Source organism: Rana temporaria, chromosome 4, assembly GCF_905171775.1.
Source record: "Rana temporaria chromosome 4, aRanTem1.1, whole genome shotgun sequence".
NCBI lineage: Eukaryota > Metazoa > Chordata > Amphibia > Anura > Ranidae > Rana > Rana temporaria.
The window spans coordinates 214,287,038-214,314,508 of record NC_053492.1 but is presented as its reverse complement, the minus strand read 5'-3'; the positions used below and the strand labels follow the sequence as shown (position 1 = coordinate 214,314,508).

Sequence of the window (27,471 nt, the reverse complement as noted above, 5' to 3'; positions counted from 1 at the left end):
TAAGAACCGAGCAATCCTGCTCTCAGTAGTACCAAATTGCAGTTCGTCGCCACTCTAGCCAGAGTGGGTGAAGTGCCCCCGGACAGATTTCTGCCACAAGTCTGGCAGCCGAAGTGTCACTTTAGATTGCTGGGAGGAACAGATCTCTCTCACAGACCCGGCTCTAGGGCCTCTGCCACAGGCCTATTACTTTGAATCAGCTAAATGGACGAATTGAGCGAATCCTCCCAGTAGGTTTTAGCGTAGGTCACCGGATGACAGCAAAGCGTACCTGTCAGCATTCCGGTCACCAGATCCCCGATGGTTCGTTCAAGTTCTGTTGGACAACCTGCCTCCAGGTTCTCCTCAAGCCGACCCCCAAATCGAACAGCATCCAGCCTGGGATCCTTTCAATAGAACTGGGGACCCAGTAAGTCACTGGGGCCCCACTCGGCAACATAGAGCTACGCTTAGCATTCGACCCCGGCCTTGAAGGCCATTGCCGGGGTCCGTTGGATGCGCGCACCCTAAAGGTGGATGCTGCACCTGGAACCTGCGGGACGAACCAATAAAGATGGCGTCTGCCACAGATATACCCCTCCCCAGCATGGTCCGCGAGGGAAAACTCCTCTAATTGGCTGCTGGGGAAAGTTGCCCTGCCAGAACCCCTATAGCGCCACCTGTTGCCCAGGGGTGGAAAAAACACCCCTGGAGCGCAGGCTGACCTACAGGACATTTCTGGAATGACAGCAGCCCAAATTTGACATTGTGAATGGAAGCAAGAATAACTCTCCCATTCCCCACTAACTTTAGCGTAGTGCCCATACTGGAAGTAAGGGGGCGCTACACATTTTTGGATGATGGAAATCAGCAGAGCTTCATCTCATTTACTAAGCTATGGAGCAACTTGCAGAGTGCACAATCTATTTGCCCAATGGTTATGTGGTATGTACACAGCTTAGGAGTGTTCAAACAAGCCCCAGACTAGAATATGTTGGGGATACTCTGACACTTAAACATTTTGCTTTTTTTTTTTCAACAGATTTCGTAGATATCCTTAAATAGCCCTGCTAAAACTGCTCCCACCCCCATACACTCAGAACCCCCAAAGCCTGACACTGCACCCCCACCCCACAACCATCACCCCCATGGCTCTGACACTCTACCCCCCCCCCCACCAACACACACACTCAGTACCCCCATAGTCCTCACACTGCACTCCCTATACCCAGTAGCCCCCACGGCCCTGACACTGCAACACCCCTATAGTACTGACATGCATCCCACCCCCCACACTCACACACAGCATCCCTCATAGCCCTGATACTGCACTCCCTCCATCCCATGGAACCCCATAATACTGACTCTGAATCCCCTGGTCACCCTGCAGCAATGACACCTCCTGTCCCTCATTAGTTCTCCCCAGACACCCCCATGATGCCATGTCATCCTGTAATGATAATTTTACACTCAGGTCTGCCCAGACGCCCTCCTGGTATATAACAGGTGTAATAGTAATTTCTGTATCCTCTTATCTGCTGAAAGGACATTCCCCGCCATCAATTTCCCCACTACATCACCCGACGCTTTCCTCACCCTCCCCCAGGGCCGGATTAACAATGGGGCTGATGGAGCTGCAGCTCCAGGCCCCTTTCTCAAGATAGGCCCATTTGCCAAAAAAAAAAAAAATTCGATCGAAAAGATCGAATTTGGGGGGTTGTAGCTCGATGACCAGAGGTCACAGAAACCCCACATTTGGGGGTAGGCATGGGAAGATCTACCCCACAACTGGTTAAAATATGGGACGGCTATCATTTATGGTTCCGGAGATACGGGCCTGCTTGCACAGCCTGTCAGAAGCTACATTCAGAGCGGCCAATATAAATACAAGCTGACACACTGCAGCAGACTGATAGGATCACAGTGCTTATAATAATTATTTGTATATTACTCATGGTAATTAACCCCTTGCCACCCAGGCCAATTCTGACACTTCTCTACTACATGTAAAAATCATCATTTGTTTTTTGCTAGAAAATTACGCTATGGTGGTCTTTGCACTTTTTATGTTGCAGGGTACAGAGCTGCACGATTCTGGCTAAAATGAGAATTGCAATTTTTTTGCTTAGAAGATAGATCACGATTCTCTCACGATTGTTGCGGCGTAACATCATCTTTCACATAAAAAAAAAAAAAAATGGGCTAACTTCACTGTTTTGTTTTTATGGTTTTTATTATTCATTGAAGTGGGAAAATGCAGTGTGACATAAAATATTGCAGCAATAGCCATTGTATTCCCTAGAGTCTCTGCTAAAATATATATAATGTTTGGCAGTTCCAAGTAATTTTCTAGCAAATAATATTGCTTTCTAACTTAAGAAACAAGTGTTGGACTTTAAGTGGTTAAATTTAGTTACAATGTTTCATTTTGTTTACAAACTTGGCAGACTGCCCAGATTTGTTCTTTACACACAGAAGTGTATCCCTTTGATCTAAGAAGGAAGTGTCAGTTACAATGTTTCCTGTTAAAAACTTGGCAGACTGCCCAGATATTTTCTTTTGACAGCTGAAAGTCTCTCCACTTGTTATATGAAAGAATCAGCAAACTCTGCATTGAAGATCGTCAGGGGGGTTGAATCGAGATCACGATTTTTTTAACGATTAATTGTGCAGCTCTAGCACGGTATTTGCGCAGCAATTTTTCAAACATGTTTTTTTGGAAAAAAATGTTTCATTCATTAAAAAAACAGTTAGTTAGTTAAGTTAGCACAATTTTTTTTGGTATCCTAAGCGATGCTTTACATTTTTTTAGGTTACATGTTTAGAGTTACAGAGGAGGTCTAGTACTAGAATTATTGTTCTCGCTCTAACGATCGTGGCGTATGTAACCTGTGTGTATCTGGCTCTGATACTACCAGTGCCTACCCAGCCACTGACTAGTATCTCTCCCCAGCCTGTCCCCACACACCCTCTCACCTGTCCCCACACACGCTCTCACCTGTCCCCACACACCCTCTCACCTGTCCCCACACACCCTCTCACCTGTCCCCACACACCCTCTCACCTGTCCCCACACACCCTCTCACCTGTCCCCACACACCCTCTCACCTGCTGACCTGTGGATGGGGGAATCACTCCTGCAGTGTTATTGTGTTCTGCCAGTGAGTACAATGATCAGTGTTGCTAACTTTAGCTGGCAGCACTGATTGTTTTAAGAAAAAAAAACAGGCTGGTTGTACTCAAGTTGATTAATAGATTGACTTGTGTAAAACCAGCTAGCCCATACATAGATTGACTATGGCTGATCTCTGCATAATTGGCGTAATTTCAATCCATGTATGACCCGCTTAACCACTACTCAGTCCCTAAATATCCTTCCACTCCTGTACATAGTGCTCACTGTCATACTCTCCACACTCCTCTCCTGTACATAGTGCCCACTGTCATACTCTCCACACTTCTCTCCTATACATAGTACCCACTGTCATACCCTACACACTCCTCTCCTGTACATAGTGCCCACTGTCATACCCTCCACACTCCTCTCCTATACATAGCGCCCACTGTCATACCCTTCACACTCCTGTACATAGTGCCCACTGTCATACACTTCTCTCCTGTACTTCGTGCCCACTGTCGCACCCTCCACACTCCTCTCCTGTACATACTGCTCACTGTCATACCCTCCCCACTCCTCTCCTATACATAGTGCCCACTGTCATACCCTCCACACTCCTCTCCTATACATAGCGTTCACTGTCATACCCTCCACACTCCTCTCCTATACATAGTGCCCACTGTCATACCCTCCACACTCCTCTCCTATACATAGTGCCCACTGTCATACCCTCCACACTCCTCTCCTATACATAGCGCCCACTGTCATACCCTTCACACTTCTGTACATAGTGCCTGCTGTCATACACTTCTCTCCTGTACTTAGTGCCCACTGTCGCACCCTCCACACTCCTCTCCTGTACATACTGCTCACTGTCATACCCTCCACACTCCTCTCCTATACATAGCGTTCACTGTCATACCCTCCACACTCCTCTCCTATACATAGTGTTCACACTGTCATACCCTCCACACTCCTCTCCTATACATAGAGCCCACTACCGTCTACACTCCTCTCCTTTACATACTGCCCCATCATACCCTCCACACTTCTCTCTGGTACGTACTACCCTCTGTCATACCCCCTCACTCTTCCTGTACATACTGCCCATTGTCATACCCTTCACACTCCTCTCCTGTACATAGTGCTTTTTTTCCGTACCCTTTGTACTCCTCTCCTGTACATAGTGCCCACTGTTAGACCCTCCACATTCCTCTCCCTCACCTGCACATACTTCCCACTTATATACCGTCCATACTCCTCCCCTATGTCGCTTACCCACAAAAACAGTTCTTTAAAATTATACTGAATATCCTCAATGTTACCAGCTCTAGAATGGACACACTTTTGTTAGTTCAACTAAAGGAAATATCAGTTCTCATATTTGTTCTGCCCCATTATTAGTACTTATTTAATTTTGTGATTACTACTATGATGTATAGAGGAACATCGGGGATCTCAGCTACTCTAAATATAGCACTTATATAAAAAAGTGGCCCTGAAAATATTTTTTAAATGTTGGCAACTGTGCACTTAGGCACTGCCCAAGGGCCACCGTCCACCGGGTCAGTAGGGGGCCCCATGAGAGGCTCCTGGGATCCTGTCATAATAAAGCGGTAGTAAACTTTCCTGACATTACTACTTTTTAGAGGCCCTGGGGTAGGTTATGCCACAACGTACAAGTATGCACAGCATATTAGCACATTAGTGTACACTTACATTTTCAGACTGAGCCCTCCAGTGCTGCGATGAATCAGGCGGGGCCTGGACACTTCCATCTTCACCCGGTCTTCCTTCTGGGTTCTGTGCCTTTGGTCACTTGCCTTGGCTGGGCTGCGTTCATGTCATTCCCACGCATTTATTTATTATTTATTACACCCCATTCACACCTCCGCGACAAAACGCCCGACGCCGGCCGCTCGTGCCGCTGGAGGGGAGAATTCCCATTGCTGTCTATGAGATGGTTCACATCTCATAGACGCCGTACACCTGCGGCATGAAAAAAAGTCCCGGACCCTTTTTTTCAGGCGGCATTGGCGTTCGGCCATACAAAGCAATAGGAAGGATTTGTAAAAAAAAAGTTACACTATTCGCGGCAAAATACGCCGCGTACGCGGCGTTACTTGTCGCGGAGGTGTGAATGCAGCCTAAAAGGCCCCACCAAAATCCTCAGCACCAGGCCCATGATGTTCTTAATCTGGCCCTGCCCTCCCCCTTCTTCATAATACCGGAACTTTTGCCCCCATTTTATGGTGTATTTCTATGTTCTGATTCCTTGGTAATACTGAAATCTGTCCTTTTTTCCCGCTTATAATGTTCACACATAAAATTCATAAGCCTCTCTTTGCTTCCTGTATCCTATATCTACTATTTCAGCTTAGTCATGATGACTGGATAGCAATAAATACCATGTGTCCCGTCTCATTTTTATCATTTCTGAAAAATAGTTTTATGTATATATTTTTCAAATTTTACTTCACCATCTTAGACTATTGCGTTCTGATCCATCACATACAACTCAGATTAAAAAAACATTGAACTAAAGGCTGTAATGTAACAAAATAGGTAAAAAGCCAAGGGGGGTGAATACTTTTGCAAGGCACTGTAGGTCAATCATTAATCATTATGGTGTCTGAGAGGGGCCAATTACTCTCTTTGAGACAACACATTACTTAAGCACTTGACACAGCACTGCAGTTCTCTCATGAGTAACAGGTATTTTTTGCACTTATTGAACAGATATAACAAATTCTTTCAATTGTATATTTAGCAGACATGAAGGGAACAAATAAGAGAAATTCATTGTTAGGCTTTATATACACTTTACTGGCACCTTTACACGTGTGCAGTGCTATATGATTCAGAATGTTATGTGCAGCTATCACGTGTTAACATGCTTTGCGCTTAGGCAGCCCATTTATTTTTATTTAAGCTGCAAACGTACTGCTATAATGTATGCCAAATGGGTAAATTTTTATAAAACACACTGACGTTGACTTAAAGGCAAATAGACTGTGCACTTTGCAAGTGCAGTTGCTCCAGAGCTTGGTAAACAAAGTAAAGCTTCACTTTACGATCAATACCCAATCACATGCAAGGGAATAAAAAAAAAAAAAACAGCATTTTTGCTTACACATGATTGGATGATGAAAACCAGCAGAGCTTCCTCTCGTTTACTAAGCTCTTGAGCAACTGCACTTGCAGAGTGCACAATCTATTTGCCCTTAGTAAATCAAACCCAATGGTTATGTGGTATGTACACAGTTTATGAGTGTTTAACCAAGCCCCACACTAGAATATGTTGGGGATACTCTGATACTCAAACCGTTAGCATTTCTTTTTCAACAGATTATGTAGATATCCTTAATTAGCATGTATTTTTTTCTCTTTTTTCCTTCCCCACCCACTCTCCCCCACACGCAGTACCCCTATAGCCCTAACACTGCACCCCCGTACACCCAGCACCCCATAGCCTTAACACTGCACCCCTTCACACTCAGCATCCTCCAAAGCCCTGACTGACTGACATTCCCCCCCACACACACACAGCACACCCCTTAGCCCTATAGCTGCATCCCCACCCTCCCTACACCCAGCTCTCCGATAGCCCTGACACTGCACCCTATACCCCACCCCCCATGGCCCTGACTCTTTACCCCCCCCCCACACACACACACACAGCACCCCCATAGTCCTCACACTGCACTCTTTATACCCAGTAGCCCCACGGCACACAGCCATGGCACTGCACCCCTCCCTTCCACACCCAGCACCCCTATAGCCCTGATACTGCACCCCCTCTATCCCATGGAACTCCATAGTCCTGACTCTGCATCCTCCATTTCTGGTCACCCTGCAGCAATGACACCTCCTGTCCCCCATTAGTTCTCCCCTGACACCCCCATGACACCATGTCATCCTGTAATGATAATATTACACTCAGGACTGCCCAGGTCCCCCTCCCGGTATATAACAGGTGTAATAGTAAATTCTGTATCCGATTATCTTCCAGAGAACATTCCCCGCCATCAATGTTCCCACTACATCACCGATACTCCCCTCACCCTCCCCCATCTTCATTATACCAGAACTCTTGCCCCCATTTTTATGGTGTATTTCTATGCTCTGATTTCTTGGTAATACTGCAACAGTGTTTCCAACCGTCCGTATTTTTACGGACAGTCTGTAAGATGGGCACTTTTTTCCCTCGTTCGGAAATGTCAGTGGTTGCGGGAATGTGCCAGTAAAAATGGCCGAGATTGGTTCGGCTTGGAACTGCGCACCGAGATTGGAGGCAGGGGGTGATTGGGGGCAGGGGGTGATGGTGGCTGCGGTGGCACTGCAGAGGGGATTGGAGGCAGGGGGTGTTGGTGGCAGCGCAGAGGGGGATGGTGGCACCGCAGAGGGTGGGGGATGGAGACAGGGGTTGTTGGTGGCACTGTAGAGGGGGATGGAGGCAGGGGGAGATTGGAGGCAGGGGGTGTTGGTAGCACCGCAGAGGGTGGGGATGGTGGCATCGCAGAGGATGGGGATGGAGGCAGGGGGTGATTGGAGGCAGGGGGAGATTGTGGCACTGCAGAGGGGGGTGAAGGCAGGCGGTGTTGCTGGCAGAGGGGGATGGAGGCAGGGGGTGATGTGACTTAATAATTTGCCCTTATTATATCTAAAATAACAAAAAAAAAAAATTTTTTTACCTTAACATCTACCCTAAATCACATTGCTATTTGCCTAGCGTACTTGTTTGTAGCCTAAATACTGAAATTTGCACCTAAAAATTTAATTTAGTAACTTTTGTGAAATGCCAGTAAAAACGTGGCTGCGCCAGTAAATTTCGGGTTTCATGCCAGTAAATTTCAATCTGGTAGGTTGGCAACACTGTACTGCAATAGGGCCTTTATTTCTGCTTATAATGTTCACACACAAAATCCATAAGCCTCTCATTTCTCCCTGTATCCTATTTCTACTATTTCAGCTTAGTCATGATGACTGGATAGCAATAAATATGATTTGTCTCATCTCTGGACTGAACATATGTGATGTTTGTATGCCTGGTTTCATTTAGTATTTCTGCCTAGCATTTACAGGCTGAGAGAGCAAAAACTATAGACCGATGCTGACCACAAATGTCCATAATAAACATCTTTTTCTAAATGCCAACTCATGCTGTATTTTCAAAATAGTAGACAATAAAGGCAGCTTTGCTGCACACCATAAAAAGTGTGCTCAGTTATGAGAAGGGAAGAAAAATGTTTTATGGACTGTAAATATAGAAACCTTTATTGGCAAATTGAAGAAATGTACTAAATCTAAAATCGAATAAATGTTTGATCTTGCAGATGTGCGTCAGTTTAGGGATTGCAGGTTGCAGTTATCTGTCTGATGGTAAGGGGGGGGGGTTGTTTTTAAGGTAATGGGGTGTGGGCAGTGCGTGGGGCGTACATGGTCAGCCACCAGAGAGGGTTGGTGGCAATTTGTCTATTGGAAGCAAGAAGTGGTTCAGTCCAGGGAATGTAGTTTGTAGTATGTGGTCTAGGTGGCTACAGGCAGTCATTGGTCTTGGGTTTATTTAACATGGCCATCAGTATGGAGACGGGGATTTCTATATCAGTCCTGCTGGTTCAACAGTGGCTTGGTGGCTGACAGTCTTAGGTGGAGGAGGTTTTGAGTACATATAGGAAGGCTGCAAATGATACCACTGTAGGGCAAGAAATTGTATTAATTGTATTGAGACTGTAATGGGTAATGTTAGGGTGGGTGGTAAAACCTTTGAGATTGGTCACAGTCCATACCAGAATGTGAGTATGTAATGAAAGTTATGCTTTGTTCTCCATTTTAGTTGATATGTCTACTAACAACAGGTGCATTTCTTAGTAATGGAAATAGTTCATATGGGCCAGCTTGGCCTGAATAAACTATTTAAAGTGAAAAGAAACCTGAAGTTAGGCTTTAATTCTCTACTTCACTTCACACTATAGAATGGAAACCCTACACATAACTCCCAGCATCAGAACTTGAGATACAGTAAAACTTTGGTTTTAGAGTAACTTGGTTTGAGAGCGTTTTGCAAGACAAGCAAAATGTTTTAATACATTTTGCCTTGATATACAAGCGATGTCTTGATATAAGAGTAGAGTCATGTCACAACTGAGTATAAAAAAAAGAGAGGAGCCTCTGAAGCCTCGTACACACGACCGAGGAACTCGATGGGCAAAACACATCGTTTTCCTCGTCAAGTTCCTTGTTAGGCTGTCGAGGAACTCGACAAGGCAAGTTTCTCCATTCCCGTTGAGGAAATAGAGAACTTGCTCTCTTTTTGGCTCGTTGAGTTTCTCGACAGTTTCCTTGACGAAAATGTACACACGACCGGTTTCCTCGGCAAAAAAATATCTCCCAGCAAGTTTCTTGCTGGTTTTTGCCGAGAAACTCGGTCGTGTGTACGAGGCCTAAGTGTAGCAAAATGGTTACATTTAATGAAGGTACAACATTCAGAAACTTATTGCTACACTTAGAGGTGCCTCTCTTCTCTTTTATACCCTGTAAAAAAATGCTTTGATATACAAGTGCTTTGGATTACAAGCATGTTTCTGGAACGAATTTCGCTCGCAAACCAAGGTTTTACTGTACTTGGAGAAGGAAATGTGGTGGAGATCCCAGGAAACAATGGACGTAACTACACTGCGTTGAATGTTGGGTGTGGCATACAAGGGCATAGGTAACTATTAACTAACTTCTCATATTAACTACCATTTGGTCAGGTAAATATATCAATATACAGTAAGTGTTTTGTTATAGCTGTTAAAGCTTAGTTCCACCCAAAAATGAAACTTAAGTGTTGGTGACCCTGTGACATGCCACATTTGGCATGTTATTTTTTTGGGGGGGGGGGGGGAGCGGCTATCCAGTTTTTACAGGCACCTAGCTCCCACTTCTTTCCCTGGCGCCGTGGCACAGTAAGGAAGTTCACCTCTCCCCCCTCCCTCCCTGCAATCTTCTGAGACACATCCCAGAAGATTGTCTGGCTATTCGCAGAGCGCCTCACACATTCGCAGTGCGTGCCCGGCTGTGAAGTCACAGCCGGCAGTTAGAATGCAGGCACCGCAGAGATGAAGAGGAGAGGAGTGAGGCTTCGTGCGCCCGCATTGCTGGACCGTGGGACAGGTGAGTGAGTGTCTGATTATTAAAAGTCAACAGCTACACTTTTTGTAGCTACTGACTTTTTAATGGGTGAAACTCCACTATAAAGCCCTGTACACACGGTAGGACTTTTGGCCAACCAACTTCAAAATCTGCAACTTTTCAAATTTGTCCGACCGTGTGTACGCTCCATCAGACCAACTTTTTCTGGTTTCATCCAACAAAAAGTTGGGTCTGCGAACGGACCAACTTTTCGGCAACAAAAGTCCGATGGTGCTTTGTGTGACTGTGTGTACAGCAATCCAACCAACTTTTGGACAAAGTGCAAATACGAATGCTCAAAACCAATGTTAAAAGCAACAAACAATAGCAGAAGTTAACCAAAGGGTGGCGGTAAAGAGCAGAAAAGAGCAAAAAAAAACACGTGATGTTAGGAAACTTTTAGAAAAGTTTGCAGAAAAGTCTGACTGTGTGTATGCTATGGGTGTGGCAGGACAAATCAATTAGGACAAAAATCCAAGGGAAATTTTGTTGGATGTCCTACCGTGTGTATGAGCCTTTAGTGCAAAAAATATCTGTTATTCATGTCAGAAAAGAGCTGTCCTGTGCACACCTACTGACTTATAGCCCTCCAAACTTTTATTTTGGTCTACAGAATAATTAGTGTCTGCACCTTCAGGTCTTTAATGGGATTAAACATGGAGAAATGTGTATGTATTGCAGAGTTGCACTGCATACGTTTTTTGCTTTATCTTTGTACCGTTATACGCTTTAACCACTATTGTCCACGTTTTTTTTAGTGCAAGCAGGCGGCACATGCACATGCGCACTGGTTCACCCCTGGGGCACCACCGGTGCGATTCTATGACCACTGTGTTCGGTGGACACAGGGTATCATGTGATCACTAATACCAATCATAGCGATCATATAATTACATGTAATCTAAACAGTCATGTAAGGCTTAAAATTGTGATTGCTGGCTTACTATTGTGATGCTGTGATTGGCCCAGATCACATGGTACCTTGCACCCTGTACCATGCTGTAGCCAGTCATAGATCACAATAGTAAGCAAGCTGTCATGATTGAAAGCCATTCATGACATAAAATGATTGTTTATATCAGTGCTCATTACTGTAATAAGCAAGAACGGTTTGGAAAAAAATCCTTGATCACTATGGTGACACTGAACTACTCTCATGAGTGTATGTAAAAAAGAAAAATTCTGAGGGAAGAAAAAAAAATGTAAGAAAAATATGTTTACATTTTTACATCCTGTCACCAACCAGTATCCCTGATCAATGCCCCACCAGTCATATGATAATGCTGTACTGCACTGGTGACATAAAAATACACCCAATCTTTACTTATTTCCTTTAATTTTCCCAAAAAAATTATGACAAAAATTATAGCTTCAAAATCTCACCATGCCTCTTACTAAATACCTTGGATTGTCTACTTTTCAAAAAAGGGGTCATTTGGGGGATATTTGTACTGTCCTGGCATTTTAGGGCCTTAAAAAATGAAATAGGCTGTCAATATATCAGGATTGATAAATTTTCAAATATATATACCATAGTGCGTGCACACCTGGCCCCTGTTGCTGTTGAGATATCGGACCATTCACTGAACATTTTAGACACACCTTATATACATAGACACACAAAAAAGCAAACAAAAAAAAACCTCTTTACAGAGCTTAGCAACTTCAGCTGGAATTTGCGCACATACATTCAATCATTAGCAAAGTGACCCACCCATTTTATCAGATAAATCATTCTAAAGCTGACCATACACTAGTAGAATTGCACTCAAAAATCCACTTTTGTAACGTTTGTTCAATTTTCTAATGGTTAATGGGGTTAGACTGATGTTAGTTTTCAACCGTAGTGAAAATTCAATGAAACAGGATAACAGGAAACAGTAAATGTGATTTTATTTCAGGAAATTCCATTCATGCCAAAATCCATTGTTTGAACCAAACGCAATTTTGAACATCTACCAGTGTATGGCCAGTGTAAAGTTCCTGTTCTGAGAATGCTTTGTATTTTAATACATGTTTATTTGAGGAGGGATAGGGGGGATGCATTTTTCTACCAAGCATTTGTGTTGGCAGCGTTTCAGGCGTACAGGACTGCAATACATTACTGTACACTGAAAACTACAAATATCCCTAAGCACTTAAAGATGAGCTCCAGTCTACCCCCAGAAAATTAGATGTCAGCAGCTACAAATACTTTTAATATAAAGGCGCTTACCTGTCCAGGGATCCAGTGATGTCCGCACCACAAGTCGATTTTCGAATCGACTTCGGGTGCAGACATCTTAGGTAAGGGAAACCAGTAGTGAAGCCTTCCGGCTGCACAGCCGATTTCCTACTGCGCATGCATGAGTCGCGCTGCGCATTCTAAATGGTCCCACAGTCTTCTGGGACCTACGTGTGTCCCAGAAGGCTGCGTGGGGATCACCGTCGCGATCTGGTCTTATAGTGGGAGTGGGTACATGTCAAAACTAGGTACCTGCTCCCCCCAAAAAGTGGCAAAAGTAGCAATGGTAGCAATGAGGAAGGGGGGGGGGGTGCAAACAAGCAGAGCTACGTCTTTTGGATGCTTTAATAGGCACATTGGTAACTTTTTGCTTCGGCATTGAATCCTGGTCTTCTTGATGATTATTATTATTATATTGCAATGCCTAGATGGGTCTCCTTATGAATACAAACCGGGATGTCTGTTTCCAAGCTTAAAGTGTATATAAATCTAAAATAAAACTTTTTATTGATTGCAGCTTACCAATTCATACATGTGGTGGCTACATTAGTTTATTTATTTTTTTCCTTTATTTTCACCTTGTTATCTGACCAGTAACACACTTCTTGTCTTAAGATTTTTCCTGTATGAAGGCGTCATGGAGACAACCTTTGACAGGAGCATTGTCTGGAGAGGGTAAATGGTCTAGTATAGAGTCTTCATGGCACCCTGGGTTGCCTTCTGGGCTCATCAGGGGTGCCACACTGCATTCCATATTTTTGCGTGTCATGTATTTCCATGGTGCAGACAGACCAACTGAGGACTCATGTGGGGGAAGGGGAAGGTGAGGGCCGAGGATTCTGATGTGAATGGGTCGGAGAATGGGGACTCTGATTTTAAAGTGGTGGATTGAACACTGTTGTGAAAGGTGGAGGATGACAGAGAACTCTGATGTTACAGCCTAATTTACAACAACGTGATTCGTTCCCACTGCACATGCGTGAGATCGGGAGGTGCATGCTGGGTAGCCAGCTGCCCCTAATTCCGGAAGAGAGTCCCAGCGGGCTTCAGATGCCCACTATCAGGATCACTGTGTGCTGGATCAGTAGTTACAAGTAAGTCCTAAGAGGCACAGAAAGACTGGAAACTGTATAATATACAAAACATGGTAATTTATACAAGTTGTAACTGTCACTGGGGTTATTCATTAAAAAAATAAAAAAATAAATGGCCAGAACTCCGCTTTAAGGGAAGGGACTGAGGACTTTGATACTATAAGGAAAGGCGAAGGACTCTGATGTTAAAGGAAGGGACTGAAGACTGATGTGGAAGGGGAGACTGAAGACTCTGATGTTAAAGGAAGGGACTGAAGACTATGATGTGGAAGGGAAGACTGAGGAATCTGATGTTAAAGAAAGGGACTGAAAACTATGATGTGGAAGGAAAGAATGAGGACTCTGATGTTAAAGGAAGGGACTGAAGACTATGATGTGGAAGGGAACACTTAGGATTCTGATGTTAAAGGAAGGGACTGAAGACTATGATGTGGAAGGGAACACTTAGGATTCTGATGTTAAAGGAAGGGACTGAAGACTATGATGTGGAAGGGAAGACTGAGGATTATGATGTTAAAGGAAGGGACTGAAGACTATGATGTGGAAGGGAACACTTAGGATTCTGATGTTAAAGGAAGGGACTGAAGACTATGATGTGGAAGGGAACACTTAGGATTCTGATGTTAAAGGAAGGGACTGAAGACTATGATGTGGAAGGGAAGACTGAGGATTCTGATGTTAAAGGAAGGGACTGAAGACTATGATGTGGAAGGGGAGACTGAGGATTTTAATGTTAAAGGGATGGACTGAAGACTCTTATGTGGCAGGGGTAGGGGAGCCTATTAAAGAAGGGACTGAAGACTGTGATGTGTAAGGGGAGACTGTGGACTCTGATGTTAAAGGGAGGACTGAAGACTCTGATATGGAATGGGAGACTAAGGACTCTGATGTTAAAGGGAGGACAGGAGACTCTGATGTTAAACAGAGAGACTGAGTGAGGACTCTCATGTTAAAGGGGGGAAGGAGTATATTAAAGGAAGGGTGGGGGTTGAGTACTCTGATGTGAAATGTGGAGAATACAGAGGGTGCTTATGTGAATGGGGGACTCAGATGTGTAAAGGGGGTCTTCTGATGCAAGGGAAGGACCCCATTTTAGGCTGGGTGCTTTGAGATTTTGCATAAGTTGAAAGGGTACTGTAACTAAAAAAGGTTGTAAAGCACTGGTCTAGTAGATTTGGATGGACCTTACATACAGTAAGTGACTAACAAATGAAACCAGACTCCTGCTAACACCTTTTTAAAGCAGTTTACTGTAAGCTTTTAACAAAATAAATAAAAGCTGACTATTGTAAGCACCCCTGCCAGTGCTATGTTTTAACTCTCTAATTGCCTCTTTTGCTGGACAGCTCTGTCTGGTAAAAATAGCAGATAAACTTTTGACGTCCAAAGTGCAACACTTGGCAGCTGAACAATAACGCAATAACGCAGTTCACTAGAGTGTAGCTTGTGAGGTAAAAAAGTAACCAATAATAAAACATAAATAACACTCTAAAACTGACAGAGTTCATGGATAACGGAACTACATTACTGTGTGTCATGGATATGTGACATTTTCAGAGTACTGTTAACCCCTTTCCTGCCAGTGTCACTGGTCCCCACAAAGTGTCCTTTGGGTCAGATTTGTCCGCCGCAATGTCTCAACCGACCATTATCAGTAAAAACAATAATAAAAAAAGTGCCTAAATCTATCCCATAGTTTGTAGACGCGATAACTTTTGCGCAATCCAATCAATATATGCTTATTGTAATTTTTTTCTTTTTTTTTTACCAAAAATATGTAGAAGAATACATATCGACCTAAACTGATTTTTTGGGATATGTATTATAGCAACATTTTTGCTTTTTGTTTGTTTATAGCGCAAAAAATTAAAACCGTAGAGGTGATCAAATACCACCAAAATAAATCTCTATTTGTGGGGAAAAAAATACATACATTTTGCTTGGGTACAGCGTCGCAGGACTGCGCAATTGTCAGTTAAAGTGATGCAGTGCCATATCGCAAAAAATGGACTGGTCATTAACCGGTTAACGCCCGCCGCATGTATATGTACGTCCACAGAATGGCACACACAGGCATATGGGCGTACATGGGACCCCCCCCCCCCCCCCCGGTACATGCAGCGGTCGGAAACCCGCGGGGAGCAATCCGGGACGAGGGCGCAGCTATTCGTTTCTAGCCGCCGGGAGACTCGATCGATGACGTCAGACCTACAGCCACACCCCCCTACAGTTGTAAACACACACTAGGTGAAACGAAACTCCTTCAGCGCCCCCTGTGGTTAACTCCCAAACTGCAACTGTTATTTTCACAATAAAGAATGCAATTTAAATGCATTTTTTGCTGTGAAAATGACAATGGTCCCAAAAATGTGTCAAAATTGTCCGAAGTGTCCGCCATAATGTTGCAGTCACGAAAAAAAATCCCTGATCGCCGCCATTAGTAGTAAAAACAAAACAAAAAACGATCCCCTATTTTGTAAACGCTATAAATGTTGCGCAAACCAATCGATAAACGCTTATTGCGATTTTTTTTACCAAAAATAGGTAGAAGAATACGTATCGGCCTAAACTGAGGAAAAAAAAAATTTATATATGTTTTTGGGGGATATTTATTATAGCAAAAAGTAAAAAATATTGCATTTTTTTCAAAATTGTCGCTCTATTTTTGTTTATAGTGCAAAAAATAAAAACCACAGAGGTGATCAAATACCACCAAAAGAAAGCTATATTTGTGGGGAAAAAAGGATGCCAATTTTGTTTGGGAGCCACGTCGCACGACCGCGCAATTGTCTGTTAAAGCGACGCAGTGCCGAATCGCAAAACCTGGCCTGGGCATTTAGCTGCCTAAAGGTCCGGGGCTTAAGTGGTTAACGGTGAAAAATCTTCTGGTCCTTAAGTGGTTAAGGAGAACTCTTTAAGATTGATAATGGACATTCATTTATGGCTGAAGCCAAATCTGTTAGTTATCATTACAAACCCAATAACTCGGTGCAAATATTGATTACACACACCAGGGGCAGACCTCCAGGGTTCGCAGGGGGGTGCCATTGCATCCTGGTCCTCAGAGGATTTATCCGCGGATACGGTCCTGCCGCATAGATGTAGTTCCCAGGAGGGGGCAAGCACGTCACTGACCACCGCAGTAAAGCCTCCCTTCACGGTGGTAAGTAACAATCAGAAAAGCAGGAAGTGAACAGAACAGAGAAGAAATAGAGCAACTTCTGAGCAAAAACGAACAATAAGGAAGTGAAAAGAGGAATGTCTGCAGGTAAAGGATGCTTATTATGAACATTTTCTTTTTCCTTTACAACCCCTTTAACCCGCTTTTCCCCAACTTGTTCATTCCCCGACTTAGTTGGGGTAGGCGGGTCAGCCATGCCCTTTGACCTTTGACCTCTGGGAAACACCTTCTGATCTTTGACCTCTGGGGGAGGTCCCTGTTCCAATTCCTGATTCCTAGCCTTATTATTCAAGGGAAAACCCTAAGGCCCAGATTCTCAAAGGACTCAGATTAGGATTTACGACGGCGTACATGGCGCTGCGCCGTCGTAAGTCCTAATCTGAGCCGTCGTATCTATGTGACTGATTCTTAGAATCAGTTACGCATAGATATCCATTAGATCCGACAGGCGTAAGTCTCTTACGCCGTCGGATCTTAAGTGCATTTTTTTTGGCCCGCTAGGTGGCGCTTCCGTCGAAATCCGCGTTGAGTATGCAAATTAGCTAGATACGCGAATTCTTGAACGTACGTGCGGCCGACGCAGTAAAGTCACAACGTTTACGTTAGGCTTTTCCCGGCGTAAAGTTGCCCATGCTATATGAGGCGCAGCCAATGTTAAGTATGGCCGTCGTTCCCGCGTCAACATTTTAAAAAGTTACGTCGTTTGCGTAAGTCGTCCGTGAATGGCTTCACATGTGGACTCTCTGACCAGAAGTGCATTCTTTGATCAAAAGTGTCTGAGTTAAAAAACAGGAGTTTGAAACAGGAGGTAAGACAGGAGTCTTCATTATTTTTTTTTTCAATCACTGATCCAGAACAAGCTTGCAGCTAATAAAGTTGGAACTCTTGCTATATAGATTCAGCGGTGCAGCAGACGCTCTCATCTTAGTCTGCTCACCCCAGGGATAGTGAGAGCAGGACGCTCTCAAACGAGTCGGCTCTCCCCAGGCATAGTGCAGCCAGGCAGGGTCCTCCCAGCTCTCGGCTGCTGCAGACACAGCACAAAAAAACAGGACTAAGACCCCCCCCACACACCCCCCTAGCCAATTGATCCAGGGTTGCACCGATCGCCGTTAAGGGGTCAGGAAGGAATTTTTTCCCCCGATCGCTGCAGATTGGCACAGCACGCCTGGGGTTTTTCGCCTTCCTCTGGACCAATCGGGGAGAGAAGACTCAACGAGTGACGGCTCACTTGGACAGTCTTCCACCCATCACGTCCGGCGTCTCGCGGCTCTTCCCGCATCCGCGCCAGACCAGGCCTCATTCGCGGCCGCCGCAATTTGGAAAGACTGACGACAATGTGACTGGCGACAATGGCTAATCTGCGATACTCTGCGGACTCTATTCGGGGTCTGAGACAATTCGCAACAGCATTACCAGCCGTCACCAAAAAGGCCTTAAAAATAGAGCAACTTTTGAGATTCGATCGACGATCGACCATCAAAAAGTTTAACTATTTAACCCAGCTCAAGCACATATCATGTGCTTTGATCAACACAAGATCGGCAGTAAAACACAGATTAGAAATCCACGATTTCTTACTACAAAACGATCTAGACTGCCTCTTTATTACAGAAAGCTGGCTCTCAGACGACTGCAACACCATTCTCGGAGAATTGGTGCCAGAAAACTATCGCATTATAACGGAAAACAGAATAGGGCAAAGAGGAGGAGGCCTGGCGGTGATCCACAAGAATCACATTACAATCACTAAGCCAGCCCTTCAAAATCCTCTTCCATTCATGGAAACCCTTACTCTTCAACTTCAAACTTCCCCCCAGGAGACTGTTCACATTCTCCTCTGCTATAGGCCACCTGGGCCAAAATCGCAGTTTTTGCCATCTTTAACGGAGTTTATATCCACTTATACCCTTAACAGCAAACACCTTTTGCTGCTTGGGGACTTTAATCTGTGGGCCAACTCCGCACAGGATCCCATTGCGGACGCCTGCATCGATCACCTGGAAGGATTAGGACTACAGCAACTTATATGCGGGCCAACACATGCTTCAGGTCACACACTCGACCTAATTTTCAGACAAAATCTGAAAATAAGCATTTTAGAAAATGAACCATTTCCATGGACAGACCACCATGCAATCAATTTCATAATCTCCAAAATTCCCCCAGTGATAAAAGCACCCAAGCCGGTGACAATACACTGGGCTAGATCTCAGAAGAAGCTCCATTCGGAACTCTTCAAATTTACCTTGGGAAACAGAATCAAAACAATCCATCCACATCAAACAGCCGCAGATACACTGGATGCCATAAACACAGCCCTGCTACAGTCAGCCGATTTAGTAGCACCGAAACGCAAAGCCTGCATCCGAAAAAGAAAGTCTGGCTGGTTCAACAACCAGCTGTCGCTTCTGAAGCAAGAGCGCAGAAGGGCGGAAGCCGCCTGGAAAAGAAGCCCTGCAGAGGATAACCTCATCATCTACAAGGCAATAACAACACGATATCATAAAGAAATCTTCAAAGCCAAGAAACATCATTTTTCTATGGCGATTAACAGCGCCCAACAAAATTGAAAGAATCCGGGAAAGCATCTTGCAAAACAATACCCCCCTCAACCCCACCGTCAATCAACCACAAAACACCCACAGAAACGCTCTACAATCAACAAAGTTCACTCTGGAACCGATCTCCATCAATACCACAAAAAATATCATTGGTGCTTTGCGGAACAGCACATCGCCCAATGATATCATCCCCACCAAACTGCTGAAGGAATGTGCCGACATCCTGGCACCACCCATCACACAGCTTATAAACCAGTCATTTAAGGAAGGCACAGTGCCATCCCTGTTGAAAGAGGGCACAATCCAGCCCATCTTGAAAAAACCTAACCTGGATCCCAAGGACCCAACTCACCGCCGCCCCATAACAGGCCTAAATGTTCTCTCCAAGATAATGGAGAAAGTAGTGGTACAACAGCTGCAACAGCATCTAGATACCCACAATCTACTGGATCCATTACAATCAGGCTTCCGTCCCGGACACGGGACAGAAACGGCCTTACTCAAAATATGGGACGATGCCCTCGAGGCCGCAGACGAAGGAGAATCTTGTCTCCTAGTTCTGCTGGACCTAAGCGCAGCCTTTGACACGGTAGACCACAAACTGTTACTGATGCGACTAGCCAAGGTAGCAGAAGTCGCAGAAGGTGATTTACCATGGTTTTCCTCCTTTCTTGAAAACCGATCACAAACAGTTAAATTGGGTTCTTTCACGTCGGAAAAGCGCACGGTGTCATGTGGAGTCCCCCAAGGATCCCCCCTGTCACCGGTGCTTTTCAACATCTATCTTCGCCCTCTCTTTGATATTATCAGTAGCCAAGAACTACTCTATCACTCTTATGCAGACGATACGCAACTGTATTTTCGCATCTGCAACAAAAAGGATCATCATCTCAGTTTAGAGAAATGTCTCTCTTCGATAGAAAACTGGATGACTAAGAGTTATCTTAAACTCAACAGTTCCAAAACAGAACTTCTTATGTTTCACGCCAGCCGAAAGAGTCAACTGGCAACAACCTGGACACCGCCGCCCATTCTGGGCCAAATCATCACCCCTAGCTCCAAAGTCAAAAGTCTCGGGGTCATCTTCGACACCTTCATGACAATGGACGCACAAATAGGGTCAGTAGTCAGCGGAGCGCACCATCTGTTGCGCCTACTACGCAGACTTATTCCATTTATCCCCAAAGAAGACGTAGCAGTCGTGGTGGGAACAATCGTGAATTCCAGACTGGACTATGCCAACGCCCTGTACCTCGGACTCCCAAAGTACCAAATCTCCCGTCTGCAAGTCGTTCAGAATACGGCCGCCAGAGTGGTGACTGGGAAAAAAACATGGGAATCAATCTCACCTTCGTTGAGAACCCTTCACTGGCTGCCAGTAAAAGGCAGAATTGCATTTAAAGCACTCTGCCTGACACATAAGTGCATCCATGGGAAGGCTCCGCAATATCTTTGCGACAAGATAGAACCTCACAATTCGAATCGCGTTCTGCGATCCACCGACCAAAATCTGGTCAGGGTACCAAAAACCAAATACAAGTCCAAAGGAGAAAGAAGGTTTGCTTTTCAGGGTCCTAGACTATGGAACGCTTTACCAACCAGCATTCGGTTGGAGGAAAACCACCTGACTTTCAGAAGGCAGATCAAAACTCTGCTCTTTTGATGTCATGAGACACGAACAACTAGCGCCCAGAAGCGATTCAGTTCGCATGCGCCGCGCTTTATAAGTTTTTCATTCATTCATTCATTCAATGGGGCTGGACGTCATTTACGTTCACGTCAAGACCAATGATGTCCTTGCGACGTCATTTGGAGCAATGCACACTGGGATATTTTACGGACAGCGCATGCGCAGTTCGTTCGGCGTGGGGACGCGCTTCATTTAAATGATACACGCCCCCTACCCGCCGAATTTGAATTCCGCCGCGTGATTTATGCTACGCCGCCGCAACTTTACAGGCAGGTGCTTTGTGAATAAAGCACTTGCCTGAAAAACTTGCGGCGGCGTAACGTAAATCGGATACGTTACGCCGCCGCATAGATACGCCATTCTACGAGAATCTGGCCCTAAGTCTCAACCCTAACACTAACCCTAACTGACCTATGACCTATAAACTTTAACCCTAAGTGCATCTCCACTTAGTAAATCTCCCCACCCTAAAACCCCTACCTTTCCCAGATCCCGCTTGGTTTGTTGGAAAAACCCTAAGTGCATCTCCACTAGTGACTCTCCCCACCTTAAACCCCTACCTTTCCCAGATCACACTTTCCCCGACTTGTTCATTCCCCGACTTAGTTGGGGTAGGCGGTACACTTTGGTGGGGGATGGTCAGCCACGCCCCGTGAACTTTGACCTCTGGGATCCCCCCTTCTGATCTTTGACCTCTGGGGGAGGTGCCTGTTCCAATTCCTGAGTCCTAGCCTTATTCTTCAAGGGAAAACCCTAAACCCTAACCCTAACCCCTAACCTAACTCTAACCCTCAACCCTCTTATGCATGGAGTTTACCAGAGCTACACAGGTTGCCACTGGAGTCCTCTTCCACTCCTCCATGACGACATCACGGAGCTGGTGGATGTTGGAGACCTTGCGCTCCTCCACCTTACGTTGGAGAATGCCCCACAGATGCTCAATAGGGTTTAGGTCTGGAGACATGCTTGGCCAGTCCATTAGTTTACCCTCAGCTTCTTAGCAAGGCAGTGGTCGTCTTGGAGGTTTGTTTGGGGTCGTTATCATGTTGGAATACTGCCCTGTGGCCCAGTCTCCAAAGGGAGGGGATCATGCTCTGCTTCAGTATGTCATAGTACATGTTGGCATTCATGGTTCCCTCAATGAACTGTAGCTCCCCAGTGCCGGCAGCACTCATGCAGCACCAGACCATGACACTCCCACCACCATGCTTGACTGTAGGCAAGACACACTTTGTAGTCCTCACCTGGTTGTCGCCACACACGCTTGACACCATCTGAACCAAATAAGTTTATCTTGGTCTCTTCAGACCATAGGACATGGTTCCAGTAATCCATTACCTTAGTCTGCTTGTGTTCAGCAAACTGTTTGCGGGATTTCTAGGCAATCTTCTTATAGCCTAGGCCATCTTTATGTAGAGCAACAATTATTTTTTTCAGATCCTTAAAGAGTTCTTTGCCATGAGGTGCCATGTTGAAATTCCAGTGACCAGTATGAGATGTTGCCCATTTAGTTGGTGGACAGTGGTTGATAAACTGTTATTTGGCTCGAGTCTTAGTGATTGGTCTGTTAATGGTTAACAGCAGTTCTGTTTGGTATTAAAGAATAAAGTTTATTTAATAACTAAAATAGATTTAAACCCAATATAGGGGCTGCAGCCTAAACTTTTCCACTATCCTTGTTCTGTGTTTTCTTTATTATTTAGGTATGTGGTTATGGCATGATGGGTGTTAATAGGGTGTACAGTCCCATGAATTTCTTGAATTAGTATGTTGTGCAATATAGGGCCAGATTCAGATACAATGGCGTATCTTTAGTTGGGCGTAGCGTATCCTATTTAAGTTGCGGCGGCGTAGTGTAAATGGGCCGGCGTAAGCCAGCATAATTCAAAGCAGGCTGGTAGGGGGCGTGTTGTATGGAAATGAATCGTGACCCCACGTAAATGACGCGCCTAACGAACGGTGCATGCGCGCGCATGCTCAGTATCACGTCAAATTCTCTCCGTAAATGACGCCGGCTCAATGCTTAGTCGACGTGAACGTAACCTACGCCCATCCCCATTCACGTACGACTTACGCAAACGACGTAAAATACGCCGCTGTTCCGACGTTTCCGACGTCCATACCTTAACATGACTTACCCCTGCTTTATGAGGGGTAAAGTGACGCCGGTCGTACGCCTTACGTAAACAGCGTATTTTAATACGCCGGGCGCAAGTACGTTCGTGAATCGGCGTATATAGCTCATTTGCATATTCGACGCGGAAATATACGGAAGCGCCCCTAGCGGCCAGCGGAAATATGCACCCCAAGATACGACGGCGTAGGAGACTTACGCCGCGCGTATCTTGGCAACAGTGAGGCGTATCTGATTCTATGAATCAGTCGCAAAGATAAGACGGCGCACATTCGGACTTACAACGGCGTACGTGGAGATACGCCGTCGTAAGTCCTTTGTGAATCTGGGCCATAGTGTTTATTCCTTTTGTTTTGAAAATGTAATGGTAAATGCTTTTACTACTTGCTCTCTGTTCTGTATTAGAATGCTAGCTTTTTTGTGCAATGCTAAAAGTATATACAATACACTGTATTCTAGGGGCCGGATTCAGAGAGATCGGCGTATCTTTAGAGCGGCGTAGCGCATCTGATATGCGCTACGCCAACGTAACATAGAGAGGCTCGTACTGTATTCACAAAGCACTTGCTCCCTTTCTTGCGCCGGCGTAACGTAAAATGGCCGGCGTAAGCCCGCCTAATTCAAAGTAGCAAGGCAGTGGGCGTGTTGTATTAAAATTAACCGTGACCCCATGTAAATGCATGGCCGTACGAACGGCGCATGCGCGCGCATGCTCAGAATCACGTCGCATATACTCCCTAAGATACGACGGCTCAATGCGTACGACGTGAACGTAACTTACGCCCAGCCCCATTCACGTACGACTTACGTAAACGACGTAAAATACGACGGCTGTTCAGACGTTTCCGACGTCCATACCTTAACATGACTTACCCCTGCTTTATGAGGGGTAAACTTACGCCAGACGTACGCCTTACGTAAACGGCGTAGCTTACTGCGACGGGCGCAAGTACGTTCGTGAATCGGCGTATCTAGGTAATTTACATATTCGACGCTTAAATCAACGGAAGTGCCCCTAGCGGCCAGCGTAAATATGCACCCAAGATACGACGGCATAAGGAGACTTACGTCGGTCGGATCAAGCTGAAATTCAGGCGTATCTGGTTTCCTGAATACAGCGCATAGATACGACGGCGCATCCTACAACTTACGCGGCGTATCAACAGATACGTAGGCGTAAATTGTCTGTGAATCCGGGCCTAGGTGTTTTTACAATGATCCTTTTTGTCTAAAATGTCTGCCTAAAGCTACCTACATTATTTTTCAGGATGACACTGCTACATGTCTGATGAGGTTTCCTGCACTGCGTCCAGTGCTCCCCCCTTCCATGGGTCTAGCCCCCTAATCTACATGCAGGGCACCGGACGCATGGATTCCAATGTTTTTTTTTGTTTGTTTTTTAGAAGCATGTGATTAGAGCCTGAGGATCTAATAGGCTTCAAAAAAGGGTGGGCTTGGGGCGCAGAGCACCACCTCCTTACACCATGTTTCTACATCCTCCCCCTTCATTAGCATCTACTTGCACTTATCCCAACACTTCCCTTCTGCAGAGCTTCCCCCCAACTACATACTGTCTCCTGTCACCTCCATCCAGGCGCTGACTGCAAGCTTTTGGACTGGGGAAGTATAACCCAAAGGCCTGTGGTGCAGTGACTCGGGCCCCCTTCTGCTCTGCCACTTTCCTGCTTCCTCCTGACCCTCATTCCAGGCTGAAGCTCCACAACCAGGTACTCTCTGCTCATCAGTCGGGTCCCGGCTGGGCAACGCCTTCTGCTCTGACTCTGGGTCCTCGAACTGGCCAGGGGGTGGCCCTCGCGGGGAGCCGGTCAGGGCTGGCCAGGGCAGGAGAGTCTACGGTGGGGCACGAAGTTGACCTCTACTCAGACATGGGGTACATCATCCATGCTGGGGGGGGGGTAGGAGCGACCTGTGCTCAGTTATCGTCCTCTTCCTGCACATGGTAGGACACCGGCAGGGACTTTATTACTCCTCTTCACCAGGAAGCCTTTAGGCATGTCTGTGGCGGAAGCAGTATGACCTTTTTACAGGGCATCGAAGCCCCCCCTTGCCTAGTCTGCCACTGCCACCATAATTTCCTTCCATCAGTACCCCCTTATCCTTACACTCTGCACCCCATCCTTCTTCACTTTCATTCTAGCCTCCCCCTCCCCCTTCCTTGTTGTCCAGCACTCCATCCAACTGATAGAGCTTGCCTATGGCTGCAGGGACAGAAACCTCATGCAGGAAAGTGGGACGAGTGCCTCACACCCATAAAGCCCTCAGTGATTTAGAATCATGGGCAGAATTGGCGTAATTCTGCCTACAATGCCAGATTGAGCAAAAATCGTGGCAAAATGTGCAACATGCGTTTGGGTTCCATTCGTTCCTACAGGCACCCCAAACGCAGTCAGTTTGATTATGCCATGATTGTCACGAACAAAACGCACATGTAAAAACACGTCTTGCACAGGGCAAAAATTTGCTCCCTGAGCTCATTTGACACAACAAATGTGCATAGGGCAGCCCGTCAAGTGAGCGGGCTGCCCTATGCGTGATATGCATGACCTTGTCCTGGAACTAATCTTGTGCTAAATAATGTTTTAAGTGGTTGTAAACCCAGATTAAAAACACAAAAAAAAAACTGCAAGGCAAAGGCATAATGAGCATCGCATACTAGCTCATTATGAAATACTTACTTTAGAACGATGCTGTTGCAGCGGTCCCAGCGCACCACTGTGACCGGCAACATGTCGTCCCGGAATTACTGCCGGGTTCGTGGGCTCTGTAATTGGTCGGAGCCGCGACAACATCACTCCCATCGGTAACGACACAGCAGCAGCACGAACGAGCCGCTTCTTCAGTGTGCATGTGCCCATGACATCAGCACATGCAAATAAAGTGAATATCTCCGAAACTGTGCAAGTTTAGGAGAAATTCAAGGTCGCTACAGGTAAGCCTTATTAAAGGCCTACCTGTAGGTAAAAGTGGTTGCATAGGCCCAGATTCTGAAAGGACTTACGACGGCGCAGCGACATGTACGCCGTCGTAAGTCCTAATCTGACCCGTCGTATCTGATTCTTAGAATCAGTTACGCATAGATCTCCATTAGATCCGACAGGTGTAAGTCTCTTACGACGTCGGTTCTTAACTGCATTTTTTTTGACCACTAGGTGGCGCTTCCGTCGAATTCCGCGTCGAGTATGAAAATTAGCTAGATACGCGAATTCCCGAACGTACGCGCGGCCGACGCAGTAAAGTTACGATGTTTACGTTAGGCTTTTCCCGGCGTAAAGTTGCCCCTGCTATATGAGGCGCAGCCAATGTTAAGTATGGCCGTCATTCCCGCATCGAAATTTGAAAAAGTTACGTCGTTTGCGTAAGTCATCCGTGAATGGGGCTGGACGTCATTTACGTTCACGTCGAAACCAATGACGTCCTTGCGGCGTACTTTGGAGCAATGCACACTGGGAAATTCCACGGACGGCGCATGCGCCGTTCCGCAAAAACGTCAATCACAGCGGGTCACAGTAGTTTTACATAAAACACGCCCCCCTGATACAAATTTGAATTAGGCGGGCTTGCGCCGGCCGATTTACGCTACGCCGCCGCAACTTACGGAGCAAGTGCTTTGAGAATACAGCACTTGCCCATGTAAGTTGCGGAGGCGTAACGTAAATCAGATACGTTACGCGGCTCTACGTGAATCCGGGCCATAGGGTTTACAACCACTTTAGGCTGGCCATACATTATTCAATTTTCTTATTACATTTAGATTTACCAAAACCATATAATACGATGTCAATCCTAAACATTTTCAATGGGGTAGATTCAGTAACATTTGCGCAGTTTTACGTACGTTTTTGCCCTGCGCCCCCGCAAATTTTCTGCGCTACCCTCGATTCACGGAGCAGTAGCTCCGTAAATTGCGTGGGCGCTCCGGCAAAATGCCCGGCGTAAGCGCGCGCAATTTAAATGATCCCGTAGGGGGCGGGAATCATTTAAATTAAGCGCGTTCCCGACGTGCATTGCGGCAAATGACGTCGCAAGGACGTCATTTGCTTCAAAGTGAACGTGAATGGCGTCCAGTGCCATTCACGATTCACTTACGCAAACGACGTAAAATGTAAACCTTGCGACGCGGGAACGACGGGTATCCTTAGCATTGGCTGCCCCTGCTTTTAGCATGTGCAGCCTTACGCGAAACCCGCCGTACGCAAACGACGTAAACTGCATACGCAGGGCTCGCGTAACGTTGTGAATTCGGCATTAGTATGCAATTTGCATACTATACGCTGACCACAACGGGAACGC

The 27,471-nt window shown here is 45.7% G+C and overlaps 1 protein-coding gene across 1 annotated transcript in view; it reads left to right on the top strand.

Moving 5' to 3' along the window:
• The first annotated feature begins 5,766 nt into the window (after window positions 1-5,766).
• LOC120935696 overlaps window positions 5,767-27,471 on the top strand; it is a 98,900-nt gene continuing 77,195 nt past the window's right edge. Inside the window, exon 1 of the mRNA XM_040347749.1 lies at window positions 5,767-5,812. Coding sequence (XP_040203683.1) covers window positions 5,802-5,812 — 11 coding nt within the window. The 5' untranslated portion in view covers window positions 5,767-5,801. The remainder of the gene's footprint in view (window positions 5,813-27,471) is intronic.